Genomic DNA, 19,390 nt, shown 5'->3' on the forward strand with positions numbered 1-19,390 from the left:
TGATATTCTTGTCACTGGGAACAATTTTGGGGCTATTAGTTCCCTCTTGAAGGCCTTGTCAACTGCATTTGCCATTAAAAATTTGGGTAATTTGCATTATTTTCTTGGGATGGAAGCCAAGCGAACTTCTGATTAGGGGTGTAACCGGACCGGATTCGGATCGGATAGTGGTATATCCATATTCGCATCCTATTATATTCGGACGGATTCGGATAATATCCTATCGGTTTTCGGACGAATTCTGACGGATTCGAATGATAATCAGATAGTTATTATCTTAAGTAAATTCTTCTAAATGGGCATTAATATTTATTGAATATAAGTTTTTGACTTCCTATTTACATCTTTACCTTTTTATTTGTGAGGAATAGGTTTGAAATTTAAGAATTTAACAACTTTGGTAGCTATTTTAATAAAAAATTTAGAAAAATAATCACATATCATAAGTAAAATTTTAAAAATAAGAATAATAAATCAAAATAAGTAACTTAATCGGATAATTTTATCGGACGGATAATAATCGGTAAGAAAGGGGTATACCATATCCGCATCCTATTAATAATCGGACGGATTCGGATACCCCTAAACGGATGCGGATGCGAATTCGGAAGCGGATTTCGGTTATCCATTTACACCCCTACTTCTGATGGATTGTTTCTCACTCAACAAAAATATATCACTAATTTGTTATCTCAAACAAAAATGACTGAGGCTAAGGCAGTTTCCACTCCAATGGCTTCGGGTACTTCATTATCTCTTGAGCTTGGGACAGCTCTTTCTGATGGGATAGAATAGCAAAAGATTGTTGGTGCTTTACAATATCATTCTAATACCCGTCTTGATATAGGATTTGATGTTAATTGTGTTGCACAATTTATGCATCCACCCACTAATGTTCACTGGAGTATAGTTAAGAGAATTTTGCGTTATCTTCGTGGAACTTTTACTATGGAAATTTTTTATTCTAGCAAATCTTCTATGATGATCAGTGCTTATTCTATGCAGACTGGGCAGGTTGTTCTAATGATAGGCGTTCTACCACTGGCTATTGTGTATTTCTTGGTAATCACTTAGTCTCATGGAGTTCCCGAAAACAACATACAGTTTCTCGATCTTCTACAAAGGCTGAATATAGAGCAATAGCTACAATTTCCATTGAATTGGTTTGGCTTTGCTCTTTGCCTTTGCTTGGTGAGTTGCATGTTTTTCTTCCTTCAGCACCTCAGATTTGGTGTGACAATATAGGTGCCACTTACCTGACAGCCAATCCAATCTTCCATGTTCGTACTAAACATGTGGAGATTGATTTTCATTTTGTTCATGATTTCGTTGCCTCTCATCAGTTAATTGTGTGTTACTTATCTCCTACAGATCAGCTAGCTGATCTTCTTACTAAGACTCTTCCACTAGCACGTTTTCTGCTACTTCGTGACAAGCTTTCGGTTGAGGATCCGTTACGCTTGAGGGGGCGTGTTAGGGACTCTTAGTCATTACTTTTCATCATAAGAGTACTTTAGGTAATACATTGTATTTTCTCTTTATATAGTACCTGTATTTCCTCATTAATCAATACGAGTAAGAATTATAACAGATCCCTTGAAGACCAAAGTAGCTATAGAAACATGCAGGTTATATTTGAAAGATGAATACCAAAAGAATAAACATAAAGGACGACAACAAAATCTATGTTCACTCTACATGGTGTTGTACATCCTAAGCCTCACTTCTCTAGGAAGGGTAATATGTTAGAAAACTGCCACAAAGACTAACTAAAAATAAATGAAAAATGCACCAGCCAACTCGCTGTGAACACTTCAACTATTTCCCGAAGCTCAAATCGTACTTCATGAGGAATTCAAAATTCCAATTCGCACCATATTCCTGGTGACAAAACAGTAGTCACATACCTCAATGCTGCCCAATGTCATGACAGAAGCAATGCACCACCGTGTCACCCTGATCAGTAGGCACTGTGAGTTCCTTGTCACATATAAGTCATGAATAACCTGGAAAAATAACAATCAATTCTGCAGGAACCCGGTTGCTATGCTGGAAGTTGCATTTATCATCAGGGAATGCTCTGGTATGTAAGACAAACCTGTTATGCCAGCATGTTTTCTAATTAGATACTCTCTCTTCATCAGTAGCCACTAGAAAAACGTAAATACAAATGTTTTGAAGAGCTACTTCCTTTTCTGTATAACATACTAGAATTAAACCTCATCAGCATCAGACAACATAAAATTCCAGTTTCCACCCAGAAGTTAACATCAATCATAATACATATATTAGTGGCAACTATAATCAATATCTTTTTTCTCCCACTGTATTAGATAAGTAGTGGTGATCAACCTTTGTTGAACTCTTTTTATATTAACCAGAACAAATGCAATGAAGAGGAAATGAAAGTATAATTTGCAGAATCCCTAAAACAATTTCATCTATAATTTTCTTAAATAACATTTTTGATGTAACAAGATAAACATCACCCAGTAGAATGAGATGGTTCCCAAAGATGCCAAAACATAGGCTTTTTTCATGAACAAGAACCTCCAATAACAATATACTCCATTAACCAGGCAACCACCAACCTCTAAAATACAACACAATGATTAAGTCGACTTGCCCACATAATCATGATTGTGATCTCTAAAAACCCAAACTATCCAAGAAGCTGGATTTCCATACTATTCATGCCTGGTGAAGTTCAATTGTATTGTTGTAACGTCAAAAGGGAGCTCCAAGATGATCAAATTCAAAATCAAAGTTCACTCTAGAAGCCCAAAAAATGGAACTTGAAAAATGAAAAACCAACAGCTATTAGGGCATTAGGAAATATAAGTTGAGGTTTTAAGCTCCACCCCCAGAACCAGGATAAAAAATCAACAAATCCCAAAAACAACCACCATCACCTGGTAAAAACAACCTAAATTTTTTTTTTTTTTTGGTCTTTGGGGGGGGGGGGGGCATTTCCTCTACTAGTTTTCACGTTCATTTTATAAATGTGACAAGAGCTCAGCATCTTCTCTTTCACAAACACTGACTCCCAAAAAACTTAATCAAGCTTTGACAAATCCTGGACATAGCCAATTACATGGTGAGAATGATCCGAACCAAAGAGCTAGCCACTCTATCTAGTTAAGATATGTGTACAGTACCGCACAGGTATAACAGTCAAACCCTACAACATTTTGTTTGGTTTTGATGTGTTTAGTTTTCAACATGTAATTTGGTTTAAGTCTTTTATTACTGCAAGGACTGAAGAATCTTCTGGTCATCGGAGAAATGTGATTAGCCTATAAAAAAAAAAATAAAATAAAAATAAAAAGAAGATGACTTCTCTTTGAGATATCAAGTGGAATTAGATTGGTGTCACATGAAGGGGTCAAGGTGGTACTCCTTCAATTGTGAGTCCGTGACCTTGGTGCGACTCTGATGCTTGGGCAACTAGTGGGACTCCAGGCTGCCACTGTCTTCATATACATCTAATATAATTCTATCTTCATTATTTTTACACTTATTCTCCTCCAGAAATGATCTTGGCTTGCTTACTCTCAGTTTTCTGACATCTTTCCTAAAAACTTCTTCTCCTATAGTTATTGTTAAGACGTGCATCACAAGTTGGGGTTTGCCCCTACTGTGATTACTTCTTTGCAATGTTTCCTACCGTAGGATGGATTCTCTTGTTTCCTAGTTATCAACTTTCTACTTTCTTTCCTTGGCTGACGAGGAATTAGTTTCCTTTTCTAACATAATTTTCTATTGACTTCATTACAAATAAGCCAAGGGGAGAAGACACCACTCTCATGGCTCCTGTTATTCAGAGGCAGCTGTCCCCTCTTTCTGAAGAAAGTGTTAACAGTGGAAAGATCATAAACTATAGAGAAATCTAAAACTGATATGCTCTCTTCTTTCTTTTTTCCAAATCCACAGCTCCATGTACACCTGCAAATCATTCAGAACCTTTCCCCATATGCCCATTCAAGTACGATGATATTTTCTCCTTGACCAAAGCTGTGCACCATCCACATGTCGCATAAACTGGCTTTACTACTTTCATGATTTCATCCAATCCTAGTTAGGGTATGTAGGCACTAATTATATTACTCACTTTCTCCAACAAGTTTGATGGCTATAATCCCATCTCCAATTCTTTTAACATGCACAAAATCACCTTTCAGCTCCTCGTCTACCGCTATACCTACTCCACCTTTCTCCTTAATGCCAAAGGCTTGAAGTCAGCCAACAGCCTACCCTTCCATCTATTAAATATAGGGAATATTAATAATTGTTATCCTCATACCATCTATCAACTCCTTAATCTCCCATTAAATATCCAATGTTCCAAGTAGTAAATCTAACCAAGCTTTTAGACTAGGTTCATGGCATCTACATTGCCACTGTGCATGTACTCTTGTCTACAGGACACCATATTCAGGACACAAAGCTGCACATCAAAAACAGGGAGTGCCCTAGAACAAGATTGATAAGCCATGAAAGAGTAGTCAGATCTCAAGAAAAAATAAAGACGAAAGAGTCTATGCAATGGATGATTGGCTGAGAACAGTAAGTTGGTGCCAGCTGCCTACCCAAAGAACAGGAAATAGATATAGAAGATTTGATAGTATAGAAACAAGAGTACACTTAAAGCATTGAATAGAAAATCAAACTTAGATAAGAAAATCATGTGCAAAGATGTCAGTGATTCAGAATAAGGTTCAACTGAAAACCATGGGAACAACGTCCAATTACATGGTCCAACAAAAATATAGAGAAGCCAAGACTACGAAAAAAACAGGCTAAAATAAGCAGCAAAGTATGCAGAAAGTAAATTAATATGAAGAATTCTACAAAAGAAGTCAAATTCAGAAAATGAGTCAAGCTAGCTACAATTAAAATTCTCCAAGAGAAGCTAATGGAACTTTATTATTGCAAAACTATAAAAACAGGTAAATCCAATCACTCGAAGAGATCTTAAATATAAATTTTGATACCATGGTAAACAGAAAGGCTCATAGGGCAATGATATGTTTGCTAACATTATTGCAGAGAGAGTAAGCATAGATTACGATGAATAGTTAAATATTTTACATAAAGAGCATGTATTTTCAGAATAGCCCAGACTGGTTGAAGGCATATACAAAATCAAATAAAAAATCCCGGAAAAAAGATGTAGATACCTTTCTCTTTGACATCAATCTGCAGAGTATCAAGTGTAACTAGTCCATCTGTCAATGGAAGCAGCTCCAGCTTGACAGTTGCAGTTGACTGAGAAGGGACACATCTGCTGGGGACAGGAAGGAATTAGAGTTCTAAAATGTCTTCATCAAAAAAAGCACAACAAAAACAAAAAAACAAAAAAACAAAAAAAACAAAAAAAAAAAAAAAAAAAAAAAAAAAAAAAAAAAGAAAAGAAAGAAAGAAAGAAGAAGAAGAAGACGAAGGAACAAAATGATAAAGAAACATGGCCTGATCCCAACTAAATGGGGTCAGCTACATGGGTCCGAATAAAGCAGCATCAGAATACTACACTCTAAACAGGAAAAGAAAAGAAAAAAGTGAATTAAGAGATGGGAAGAGAGGGCTGTGGAACACGATGAGGAAAAGAAGAAAAGAAAAAAAATAGTAACAGCAGAAAAATTACCCTAAGGGAACCCTGCTCTGCAACCATAAATGCGTACAACCCAACCCACTGCTTGGAATGACATCAGATATGCTCTGCTCGTCAAAAGAAACAGATCTTCCACCAGTACCACTACTATCTTTTTTATTCTCAGATAAAACAGAAGTTGGGCTCAGCCTCTGCACCACAGCACCCTGTCTATCACCCGCTAGCCTTCTTCCCTCAGAAGAACACACAAAAGGACTCATTGGGCTTGATGGTGCAGAATTTAAGGAGACCAAAGTAGGGGGTGAATTAAATGATGCTGGGGCAAGAACTGTCAATGTTAGATCCTCTGAAGTCAAATTTGAAGCCTGAAGAGTCAACACCTGAAATTTTGCAAGTATTGTGCTTCTTAAATAATGCCACACTTACTCTAAGCTAGAGAAGGAACAAAGAAACAATGTTGTAACCTGAAACGGCAACTGATTAACCCTTCTATTAAGTCCACATCTTTTTTCTGATATTTTAGAAACAACAGAGACAATGATATCCCTTGTTAAACGAGGTCGCCAACTGGTGGGCTTCTTGAAAAATAGCCTTGATTCTATGACAACCGGAAACAGCACAATGTAAAAGCCAAATCAATGAAAATTCATTCATGTAATCATGTCAGTGATGGAGCGCCAAAAATACCAGTGTAGTTGCATCGACAAGACACCAAAACTTCATATTGATCAGCACTTGAGTAAATTCTTCTTCCCTCAACAACCGTGGAGGGTAAATGCATATTTGACATTACACTTCCAGCCTGCATGGGTGATGGCCGGAAAAAATTTTCACCTTCTACTTTCCTGTTCTTCCACATAGGTACTGGTTTGAGAATAAATGAATGTTCTTCTCCTCTCCTGAATGGTTAAAAATTAGAGTATGTTGGTGTGAATAGAAAAAACGTCTCTTATTATCAATAAAAACAAAATCTTGAAAGCATCCTCCTGAATGCATATCCATTGTGGACTCAAGAAAAGCATTTAAATTTTTCCATATGCACATTGGATGGAACTGAAATTTTTTGAACCGATATACCCATGCTACCTGGCTCACAGTCAAGTTAACTCCCAAAAGCAGTGAAACAAGCGACAAAACAAAGTTTTGAATATCCACTGGGAAAAGGATCCTTCCTAGACCCTGCAGTGGCAGGATCATCATACACTGGTATGCCCTTTTGTAAATCCAGTGGAAAAGTGGAAAAGTTGAAAAACATAAACCACAGAAAATATATATAGCAAAAGTCCACACAAGATATCATTAGTTATTTGGGTATTAAACTAAAAGACTTTTTCTATATCCTATAGAGCACACCATTAATCACATATTTTCAAAAATTATTCACAAATAACATGCAAACTTGCAACTGTGCTGAGGATCGCACAGCTTCCTCAGATTGAACAAGAAGCATCACACCTCAGAGTTGCAGAAGACAAAGATGCATGCTTTTCAAGTAAACCAAACTATTCAGCCTTCTCTGATATGTTTCTAAAAGCACACTGAAGGAATGCCCCTCCATTGCAAAAGCTAAACCAAATACACTAAATGGAATCCTTGCCATACGACCAATGCTACATGAAAGCTTGATTATTGAGCCTTAGGAGGATTGAGGGCCAATACCAATATCTCAAATAAGAAACAGCCAATTAGCCTGCTTTAAGGTTAGGTTTCAATTTAACGAAAATTAGAAAACTTGAGTTTAGGGCTAGCTTTTGTGGACAAAGCTGGGTCAACTGGTGGGGAAGCTGTGGGGTGCTGGGCATCAAGCCAAAGAGCCCTGATTTGTTGCTGGACTTGCATCATTAAGAATTTTAGAATGTCTTTATGTATGTAATACACCACGAATTAATTGGGGTCATTATAGTTATAAATACAAGTTCTTCTAAGAGACCAAGAGTTCCAGTATTGTTGAGCAATGCGTACAGAATTGGTTCCAAGACCTGATTTTTTTCTCTTGTTCTTCCCATGAAGATCAATCTCATCTCCCCCCCCCTCTTTTCCATCTATCTAATTTATTCCTGAAACAATACAAATGATTCTCCTTCCCCTCCCATTCAATTGATCTGATTTCTTCATCAATTTTATTAAATAGAGAAATTTATGTGTGGGTCCACCTTAGTGGGAAACCTTACAATTAGGTATAGGGGTCTCTAACACAATGAGTAACCACTAGTTGAATTCAAATGTTAAAAGTCAAAGGACCAAAATGCCTCCTTAAGAGTTAATAAATGTAATTTACAAAAATACCCCATACCTTATTCTTCAAAACCACATAAATGGGTGAAGGGATTCCCCCTTCCGCCATCTTCTTCCTTCACCTTGCCGGAAATCACCTACCATCGCCCCCACACCTGCACCCCACCAAAAACCACCCACCACCAATACAATAATAAAATAAATACATAAATAAAATGAACGCCATTGCGCCACCATCCCGGTACACTTTCACCTCCCAACCTTCCACAATACCTCTGAATGAATCAAAGGGGGAAGGTTTGGGGAGGCGGTAGAGGTCTCCGGAGACCGGCCTTAGATTTGGGCAGAGCCCATCGTCAAACCCAGTATTCCAGAAGACATGCTCGGATTCATTATATTAGTGTCCATTAGTGACCAAAATTTAACCCAAACCACCATAAATAAAAAGTTGGTGTGGTGTTTGTTTTCTGATATTCATACCTGCAATTGTCTTTTAATTTCTTAACAGGAAAACCAAGACCACGATTAGCGCATCTTTTTACATTCATAAACACAAACCCAATTTCTGCGAGGTTCTTTTTCGCCTTTATTTTTCTGGTTTTGTTTGGTTTTAGGAACTGTGATGCTACCATCTACTACAAGAGAGAATAGAAGGTCAACTGACCAGGTTTAACAAGAAGCAGAAAAGAAAATTTGCAGGTTTTGATTTGATTAGGTTTTAGATGAGTGATTAGGGGACCTCTGTTTACTTCTGCACTATTCTTTCTAGTGATTGTCCTTCTAACGCACATGTATCTTCAAGTAATGTGTAAGAGCCAACGGATTTGAGAACCCAAAAAAAACCTGATAAGCCCCTTGTTATTCAGGTATACAGATGCAAGGTTAAATAGGGGAAAGCAGTATCACTTACAGCAGGGACAAGAGAGAACATAGCACCACTTGCATCTAAGGCAGGGGATGGGACAGGTGGCAATTCCCTATTGGATAGCAACCACGGGCCTGCTGTGGCCAAGAGCTGCAGAGCAGACATTCCAGCTGGCAGAAGGAGATTGGATAGGAGAGTGGGAGTTGGTTAGAGTTTGTTACGTTGGTGAGGGAAGTATGAAAAGGGAGGGGGAGGAGCAAGGGAAGGGGGGAGGAGAAAATAGGAGAAGCAAGCAGAGCTTGCGGGGGAGAGGGAAACCTCTCAAGTGGAGTAGTGAGTCTGTGATGTTATTATTTGCAGATTTAGTTGTTTAGTTTCTTATTCCAAGAACTGAATATCAGTGAATAGAGATAGAGTTATATCTATTCTTATTGATGATCAGAACTTTGCAATGAAATGAATATTATTTCGTTGTTATCTTCTTGTTTTGGAGTTTGTGGATATCAGTAGATGTTGTATTGATTGTTGAGTTGGGAAAGTTAAGACTGAGAATCAGGGGGTCTTATCATCTTGGTATCAAAGCATTAACGGTCCCAGGGAGTTGAGATGACATTGTCGCTGTTTCCAGGAAAAGCACAAGCGCATGTATGGTTGATGGAAGTTGAGCTCTTCTGTTGGCAACATCAGATTGAGCAAGAACATTGGCTCGCAATAGCTCTTGATCATTTGGAAGATGATGCACTAGATTGGGTCTACCGGAGAGGCTGGTCGAAACTAGATTGGGCGAGCTTCACGGAGGCCTTAAGAATGGATTTCGGAGATGGGAATGATAAGAAATCCATCTCAGCTTCGGACAACCATAGTGTGGTGGTTGAGACAAGCGTAGCCAAAGTCGATTCAAAAGTGCACGTTGAACAAGGGCATGGATTAGCTGTAAACAAGGCCGAAAGAAAGCAAATATCGGAGGGCGGAGTGCTGCCGGCGACGGAAGTTGCACTTCACTGAACGTGGAAAGAAAGAGAAAGAGAGGATCAAGTGAGGGTACTTACCAGACTAGAGTGGTAGTGTGGTATCCTGCTGTTAAATCTCGAGAAGCGGTGAAGTGAAGAAGCAGAGGGATCAAAAGACGCCAAAGGCCATCGCTGGAAACTAGCAGGCAGCGGCAAGAGGTGTTGTTCACAGGAAAGGAAGAAGAAGATGGAGATTTAAGGTTTTTGGGTTCAGTTCGGTTCAACCCAAACCGGTTTATGGGTTTGGTTCACACAGAAAGAGCCAAAATCCTTATCCATTCGGCCCAACCCAGGTATGCAAAGGAACAAACTTAGGCCCAAAGAAAACGCTGTTCAAAGATTGGGCTGTCAGTTTCCCCAAGAAACCCCTTGGGCCCAACCCATTCCATTAGTCCCCAGCCCATTTTATTTCATTAACCCAATACCCAACCCATATTCCTTCATCCACACTTTTAAGTGCTGGGCCTAACCCATTTAAATGACCCACCTTGGGCCCATCCTATCTTATTAACCCCAAGCCCATCTCATTTCATTAACACATATTTCTTAACCCACTCAACAGAATTATTTTAGGCCCATTCCATTCTTATTTCCCAAATCCCAATCCATTCCATCCAACCCACGCCCAACCCAATTCTCTTCACCCATGGATTTAAGTATTTGGACCTTACCCCTTTTAACCATCTCTCATGGGCCTGGCTCATTTTATTTACCCAAAACCCATTCATTTTCAGTATCACTATGGACCTAAATAATCTCAACCAACCAACGAACCAAAACCAAACCAGTCCGAACCAAACACCTACCAAACCAGGGTCTGACCGAACCATAAGAGGGAAAGTCATCATCTTCAACCTCACAACATCGAGGCAGAGAGTAGGCGGTGAGACTGAAGTTGCAGTGTTTGAGGGGGTGCTTGGTTTCGTTGCCAGCACCAAAAGCAAAGTGATCACGTTTGGGCAACAGCAACACCAGAGACCGACGGCAGTGGCGGAGAAGGCCTTTCTCAGCCCGACGATGCTGGCCTTGTTCCTCAGAGTCAACGATGACGCCAATCGTGCGAGTGCCATCACCAGAGACGAGGGTTACTGTGATGATGGCCACGAGTATAAAGGTTGGGTGTAGGATAGGCACACCAAACTTATTCAATCACCCTGTCAAAACACAAAGGAGCTCAGTGTCCCGAGAAGTTTTGGAGATCTTGAAAAGCTACAACAGCCAAAGTGGGATTTGGTTCTGGTTACAATATCAAAACCTCAATCAGACAAGCTATCTTTGAGTGCCCTTTTCTCGGTGATGATATCAAGAATTGTGATGGTGTAGTTCTCTGCACGTTGGCTAGTGCTAGTATCATAGACATCAATGCTCTTCGCACTTCCTTGCATACCTTCGGTCAGTCTACAGGATGTAGTGGGGAAATCATTATTTCTGGGACTTGCGAAGCTACTTTGGAGCCAAATCTTATATCAACAACAATTGTAGTTTTAGGCTGTGATGGACCAGAGGTTTCTCCAGAAAATAGTTTTCTGTCCAGATTAGCTCTGCATTTCCCATTCATTTTTTCTCTATGGGATAGAGACCACCCAAAAGCAAGTAAGTCCTCACAATTATTTTCACCATATGCTAAGAATATGTCCAATTCAGAAATTGCTGAACATTCAAGTGAAGAAATTCATGCTTAGTCTGAAGAACTTGACACTGTATCAAGCGACAAATATGATGAAATTTCTACTTCCAGAGGAGCTGCTCTGGAAATGGAGCATATTATTAGCTGGAATGTTGGACCAGGATTCTACATTGCAGAAGAATGGGCCAAAGAAAGGGCTGCTATCTCCACAACTCCCACATTTCATGGCTTAAGTGTATACAACCTTCTAGTTGGGGTGAGACCCTCAGAACAATCTATATACATTCCCCAGTTTGTTAACACTACAAAACCCTCAGAGCTGACGACATTGGATGTTGTTAATGGTGAGACACTGGGCTTTTTAGAGTTGCCTTTTTGGGGTGCTTTGAAAGACGTAGGTTTCCAAGCAGTAGCAGTTATTCGCAATGCTGCCTCTACATATCTAAAGGGAAAAAAATGCTGCATCTACATAACTCCTGGATTTGACGTTATTTCCCATAAACATTCCGTCGAATCCTCTCCATCTCAAGTGCGAAAGAACGCATGCAAGTTGTGTGCAGAAATAGCAAAGGCAATGCCCACGGTCGAGGCAACGAAGGATTCGATGCCTCTCACTCAATCGATTCTTTTTCCCGCAGACCAACATGTTGTGATAGCTATGCTGACAGGACCGATTATCGGTGATCCTCAGGCAGTTGCTGTGAGGCTAACGGAGCTGACAGAAGGGCCTGCATTTCATTGCTTCCTCAGGTCTGCAGAACATGGCTGCTATTGGGTGAAAGTCCTTCATACATATATGGATGCTCAACTCCTTACAGCAGGTGTTGTGATTGCTCTTCTCTATATGGACTGTTTCAAACTCTTTACATTTGGGATCGGTAAGCTGCCAAAGAGGGCTTGCCAAGCTGCTGAACTAGCGTGGTTATGTGGCAAGTATGTGAAGATCAAGTTTCAAATTTTCCCCCACCTTGAGGACAAGCTAAAACTTAAGGGGGGAAGTGTTGATAAGCCCCTTGTTATTCAGGTATACAGACGCAAGGTTAAACTGGGAAAACAGTATCACTTATAGCAGGGACAAGAGAGAACATAACACCATTCGCATCTGAGGCAGGGGATGGAACAGGATGGCAATTCCCTATTGGACAGCAACCACGAGCCTGCTGTGGCCAAGAGCTGCAGAGCAGACCTTCCAGCTGGTGGAGGAGATTGGATAGGAAGTGGGAATCGGTATTGGACAGCAAGGGGAGAGGGGAACCTCTCAGGTGGAGTAGTGAGTCTGTGATGTTATTATTTGCAGATTTAGTTGTTTAGTTTCTTATTCCAAGAACTGAATATCAGTGAATAGAAGATAGAGTTATATCTATTCTTATTGATGATCAGAACTTTGCAATGAAATGAATATTATTCTGTTGCTATCTTCTTGTTTTGGAGTTTGTGGATATCAGTAGATGCTGTATTGATTGTTGAGTTGGGAAAGTTAAGACTGAGAATCAGGGGGTCTTATCAAAACCCAATTGGAACTGCTGGAAAATTTTCATATACCAGCTAAGTGGAGGTTCATGGCTACATGTCTCTCCACCACCACTGCCCCTGCCATAAGTTTCCAGCAATCAGGTGATGGTGGGTGATTTCCAGCAGGACGAAGGAAGAAGATGGTCAAAGGGGGAGTCCCTTCACCCACCTATATGGTTTTTAAGAATAGGATATGGGGGTATTTTTGTAAATTACTTTTTTTTTTGGTCAACGCAAATTATATTTATTAACTGTTAAGGGAGCAATTTGGTCACTTTAACTTTTAAAATTTGAATTCAACTAATAGTTACTCATGATGTTAGAGACCCCCATGGTTTTCCACTAAGAGGACCCAACATGTAATTTAGGCTTGACTAAGAGGAGCCACACATAAATTTCTCTATTAAATATTCAACTCCCCCACCCCGAATCCAAAAAAAAAATGATCGTCAAGCCTGCTTGCATCTTAAATCCATATCAGAATTTTCAGATTGCATTACATGCAACCCAAGGTAACTAAATGGCGACTTTATAGAATAGCAGCAACTACTGAATGTACCTTACATGCGCAAGAAAATTAGATAAGAGGAGATGAGGATGTTGAGATGCACGAGTGCAAATAACAAAGAGAAAAACTAAAAGAATGCCCAAGAGTAGCACCAGTAAGTGATACTCAGAGGAAAGGTCAAAGTGGATGATGCATGTGCATAGGAAGTGAAAGATTCTTCAACAAGGAATGACATGGTGCAAACCTGAGGCATTTAATATTTTTTCAGAAGAGGGATAAAAAAAAAGACCTTAGCATGCATGCCAAAATAGGGTTAAACTTAATGGAGTTTCAAGGTGGCGAGAATTCACAAGTAAAGCTTAGTGAGTTGAAAGTTTTTGAATATAGACATAAAAAGGAGTAAAAAGGGAAACATCCCAGTCTCAGCAAGAGAGATCTTGACTAAGACTTCAGGTCTAGTTTTGTTTCTTTTCTGTTTTATGCTAATTCTTTAATTCAAACTCCTACATTTATGTTAAGATTTGGAGAGGTACTTATTAATTGAGGCCTCCCTTTAGCTGAAACGCTTGTCTTGGTTTTCTTTTCTTCTCCTTCCTCTATGTCTCTGGTTTTATTCATTATTTACCAGCCATATGCCTCAGAAATACAAATAAGGTAAACCACAATTTCATGGTTTATGATCAACATCAACCTCCGGTATTAACTAACAACAAAGTTATACTCAGAACTCCATCACAAAAAGTAGTTTTAGTATTGTGATGTGTGTCTGTACATGTGAAGCGTGGTACTTGGAACAGAAACAAACCTGAGGGCAACATTTGGCAAACTATGGTCACTTCCAGCCTCAATGCAAGAAATTGGTAAGGAAACAGGGGTTCCGCCCTTAGGAGCCTCCTGAAAAACAATCGATATAGCATCTAGAAATATCACAATATCTGGGGTATGCACCGGAGAAACATTCTGCAAAACAAAATGGTTCATCATTGTTAGCAGTAAAGATAGTAAGTTAGGGGGGAAAAAAGGCAGTAAAAAAGACAAGATAACAACAGCATTGTCTAGTTACTATTGGAATCTGATGCAAACCTTTATCTGGATACAGATGAGGTCCTCTGTATTGCAGTCAGCAGAAAAAGAATGGATTTCTAGTGGCTGAATAATTTCAATTTTTCTTCTCCACCTTCTGCCTGGTATGTAGATGCCCTCTAAGCCACAATGAACAGAAAACCTTTCTGGTTCCAGTGATACACCACGAAAAGATAATAGCCCTTCAGTTCCAGCTTCTTGAGTCTTCCTATGCTTCTGTGGTGAAAAACGGTCCAAGTCTTCTAATTCATAGGTTTGTTTAGGACTGGAAGAAGCAACTGGAGGGAGTGGTGCAGCACTACTTCGAGGAATCGATGACATAGAATAACTTCGGAAGTTACCAAAAGAAAATAGTTGGGAGCCAGATGAAGCAGACAGGGTGGTGGATCTATAAGATGTGCTACCAATGCCAGAAGTATTACTCAAAGGAGGGGATAGTGGACGAACTTGAGGAGGAAGACTACGGTCAAGAGGAAGCAACCACTTAAGAAGCTCCCCCCAGGGATCCTCCTGACTTGTGTAAACCAAGCTGTCCCCATTATCAGAAGCTAGATTTTGTTCATGATGTTTCTCAAATTGAAGAATCTCAAGTGTGGGGTTTTTCAAAAAATCAACTCCAACATGAACTCCTAGAAGCACCTGCATCCTTACAAACACGAAATGGGATAAGTCTCAGTAGTGATCCTATTCACTAGTTCCTCTCAACTGTGGCACTTTCAGGTCAGAAAAAACATAAAACGAAGTGTGACCAACAGCATAAAAGCTGCATAACAATTTCACCAAGCTCTATTTTATAAAAGAAGAAAAAAACCATCAGAGGATAGATCTTAGGTGTTCAAACCCCTCTTTATCATTATTGTTTCACAGCCTCAACAGTAAATTGCTTATCAATGGCTTCTCCATTTACCATAATATCAAGTAAAGTGGTAAAGTCTTCTAAATTTATCCCTTATAATTTTTTCTTTTCACTTCAAAATGCATAAATATATGCAAATCGAAACCAACATAAATAAGACAATGATCATTCAGATTAAAATCAGACAACCAGTAAGTATGATATAGCAAAATAATGAGAGAGAAAAACAAGAGGCAGTATAATCAAGTTCAAGCAATGAAGACCTAAAACCTTTCAGAAGCATCCTGTTCTACAAACAATGTCAACACAGTGCACAATACTGATATACAACATAAATATGCATAATGAATATCATGTCTGGGTAACATATTTCAAAATGTCGTAACAACTGAGAAATTTTACTTAGTCAAAATCATATACAACTTTTTGGTCCATGATGGCACTTTCAAGGCCACATCATTATCATTATATTTAAAGTCCGACCTAAAAATGATGACCTCGCAAAGTTCTTTAGATCAATTACAATGGAAGGAAGAATGTCAAATCTGATGCCAAAGTTTTGCACACACTTGCCACGCATAGAAAGAAAGATCAAATCTACATACAAACACAACTAGACAAGCCTCAGAAAATACCGCTATGTCTCCATTAGAAAGAGAGCAGCAGCTAATGGTATCTCTAGCCAAGCCACCAGCCGTACTAGCATCAAAGGTTCCTCTATCAATAACTGCATTTAAATGAGTATCCTTTTCTAAAGTCTTTCCCATTGCAGCATCAGTTGTACTCAACTTCCCTCCTGCTGTTTCAGAAGATTGTGACACACTTCTTTTAGACCAAAGTGGTTCATCTGTCTCTGCAATCCTAACAAAAAAGTGGGAGTTTTTAAACTTTTCCAATAATTTTTCAGTTTGTCTTTTGTGGTTTTCCTTTCTAAGAAGACATTCACTTGCAGAAATGTCCCCTTGCAGATTACTCTTCTCTGTAGTTAATACAGTCTCAGAATTCTGCTCTGAATTTTGAGTAGAACTGACTTCAACACGGCTTCCACCGACAGAGTCAAACTCAGTTCCTCTATTTTCCTCCGGCCACTTAGCATGGTTAGTATCATTTTTATACATTGCTGCAGCCATCGTGAATGGCGTCATAAGTTCTGTGTCCACCTTATCAGTTGATAAGCATGCTAATATATGAACATGTTCACCTATACATGAAAATAGAATTCAGGCCCCAAGTAAAAACATCGTAGGTACCATCAAATCCTATAACAGTCCAGAAAAATACTCAACAAAGATAAAGCTACCAGGAAAAACAAAGGAGCGGTCAAAAGAGCAAAGTGAATGGATATCTGATGCATCAGTCCAATTACCAGGAAGTTCCTCTGCAAGCAAATTCGAAGCATTAGAATACTAAAGCAATCAAATATATACAGGAAAATTTTTGTTGTAATTAAGCTTGGTGAAAATAAATGTTATAGCTATGCTTTTTGGCCTTTTAGTATAACACAAGTTTTTCCAATGACAATAAAATGCGGTCATTCCACATGTTAACTGGTTTAACCATGCAAAACAATGGCATATCTGGACAGTGAATATAATATTACAAATTGATAACAGTTCAATGAATTCAGGTTCTCTGGATAGAGGGGTAAGACTACATACATTTGACCCTCCCCACGCCATGCAAAAAGGAGGAGCCTTGTGCCTTGGCTATGGCCATTTTTAAATAAAGAATAGAAAAGAAAGAAATGATCATATTACATATCTAGAATAGTCAACATATTCAGTCTGGTCCAAGGAATTTCAATAAAACAGCATTCAGATCTGATGGTCAAGCACATTTTATCACATCAATATCATGATAATGAGAAAACATACTCTGTCCAGGGGCAAAATGACCCACATGTGCTCCCATTGTTCCCCATGCCACTCCCAGACAGAGTACATGTTCCCCATGATTATAGCAATATTATACCCCCTAGTTCTTGAGCACACCTTCTCAAAAGGGGGAGAGGGAATACCAATCACCCAAAAGGAATCAAACACGAAAAGAATTAGAGCTTATTCATTGTACTGATGGGGGGAAATATGCTTCTGGGTTACTAGAGCGTCTTCAATAAAATCACTCAGTTGTTGCCTCTTTTTGACCAACCATAAAGCAAATTGCAAGTCCATTAATTGACTGTGACTGAAATTACATCATGTCCAAATTTTGCGTGCTAATTATGCATGCGCTGTGACCAATTTGAAAAAGGAAAGCATTTTCAAGTTCTTGCTTTGAATTGTACAAAGCTCTTATGTTCAGAGTAAATGGGCAAGTTTTACTCGATTAAGTAAGAATGATAACCCAAAAATGCTAATTAAAGTCAAGACTTCTAGAAGAGTCTGAGTTTGATGCACACATAAAAACAGGTTACACAAATAAATTGGTTAAGACAAGTGAAATGATAAAGGGAAATACCGTATGGAATGGAAATCCATCCTTCCTCTTTGGTTACATCCCAGTAATTTTCAACGATAGGAAGCCGATACATGGTCTTCCGACTCGAAATGCTACAGCTTTCACCAGAAATTCGATCCCTCTCTGCATCACCATCTTCACTTGAGGAGGGAGTTGAATACGGATCTTCAGAAGTAAGGCCCTCCAAAGATGTTAAGGTCTTTGATGCAGAATATGATAACGTGGGGGGATGTTGAACAGCCGGTTGGTCAGGAACTGAAGCCTGAGTTGTTCGATAGAGAAAATTCATCGTCCCACGAAAGTTTTATCTGCGAAGATATATAGGAGAATCTTTATCATTTCATATCGATCTAGCAGAGTAGAAAGCATTGGAGAACCTTTGAGCCTCACAAAGCATATTGGATAGATGTTTTGATCTACATAAAACGGGAAACCCTACAAAAGCTTCTGGAGCATGTAAGGTACTATGAATTATACTGGTTGAACATTACAATCGGAAGAGCAGGAAGATTAGCAGATCAGTTAAGATACCTTTGGAACTAGAGTGAGGATTTCAGGTCAATTTCGCCATCTGAAGCATGAAAAGTTTTGAAAAGAAGATAGATTTAAGATGGTTAGAAATTCAGCATTGATCGATCTAGTGATTCGTTTGCCGTTATTTTCCTTTCGGTATGGAGGGAACGAGTCAGTTGAGGGTGTGTTTCCGTTTCCGTTGTCTCACTGTGTTTGTTCCATTTTGTGTTTTTCAATTTAGGAAAAAGAACGCGCCACTCGCACTTGCAGTCCCTACACTAGCGTCCAAATACCACATGAAATGACCGGTGCACCCCTGCTCGTTTCGATTTTTCTACGAGGGCTTATCGCTTACTTTTACCCGCCTTTTAACTAGGGGTGTAAATGGATAACTGAAATTCGCATCTGCATCTATTTAGGGCCATTCGAATCCGTCCGATTATTAATAGGATGCGGATATGGTATATCCCTTTTTTACCGATTATTATCCGTCAGATAAAATTATTTAGATTATTATCCGATTAAGTTACTTATTTAGATTTATTATTCTTATTTTATAAATTTTACCTATGATATGTGACCATTTTTCTAGATTTCCTACTAAAATAGCTACCAAAGTTATTAAATTCTTAAATTTCAAACCTAGCTTTCACAAATAAAAAGGTAAAGATGTAAACAGGTAGTCGAAAATTTGTATTCAATCTATATTCATGTCCATTTAGAAGAATCTACTTAAGAAAATAACTATCCGTTATCATTTGAATCCGACAAAATCCGTCCAAATATAATAGGATGCGGATATGGATATACCACTATCCAATCCGAATCCGGTCCGTTTACACCCCTGCTTTTAACCGATGGAGATGTTTTCAAGCAATACCAATGTCAATATCGTTGAGTCCAGTCCACATCTATGGAGAGAATATATTTCAACCTACTTGATTAGATTTATAACATGTGCATAATTTTAAAACAAAATACTGATTTTTCAAAAAATTTAAAAAATATAGAGATTCAAATCTTCTCTCCCTCACTCAAAAGAGAATTTTGTTAGTAGATTGAATACGTATCATGAATCCAACCATGTTGACCGCTAAAATTTCCTCTTCATGT

General features: G+C 38.8%; 1 protein-coding gene across 1 annotated transcript; it reads right to left on the reverse strand.

Annotated features, from left to right (window-relative positions):
• Positions 1 to 1,557: 1,557 nt before the first annotated feature.
• Positions 1,558 to 18,473, reverse strand: LOC149022567 (uncharacterized). The gene is made up of 11 exons (XM_089150614.1): positions 18,296 to 18,473; positions 17,765 to 18,072; positions 16,608 to 16,685; positions 15,943 to 16,508; positions 14,452 to 15,090; positions 14,174 to 14,328; positions 6,299 to 6,510; positions 6,076 to 6,209; positions 5,645 to 5,991; positions 5,181 to 5,284; positions 1,558 to 2,098 (listed from the first exon to the last, which is right to left on the reverse strand). Exons 2-11 carry the CDS (start codon positions 18,051 to 18,053, stop codon positions 2,022 to 2,024), a joined length of 2,601 nt encoding a protein of 866 aa, XP_089006740.1. The 5' UTR covers positions 18,054 to 18,072; positions 18,296 to 18,473; the 3' UTR covers positions 1,558 to 2,021.
• Positions 18,474 to 19,390: the final 917 nt, after the last annotated feature.

Source organism: Hakea prostrata, chromosome 3 (genome assembly GCF_041222555.1).
Source record: "Hakea prostrata isolate BN-2017 chromosome 3, UWA_Hpros_2, whole genome shotgun sequence".
NCBI lineage: Eukaryota > Viridiplantae > Streptophyta > Magnoliopsida > Proteales > Proteaceae > Hakea > Hakea prostrata.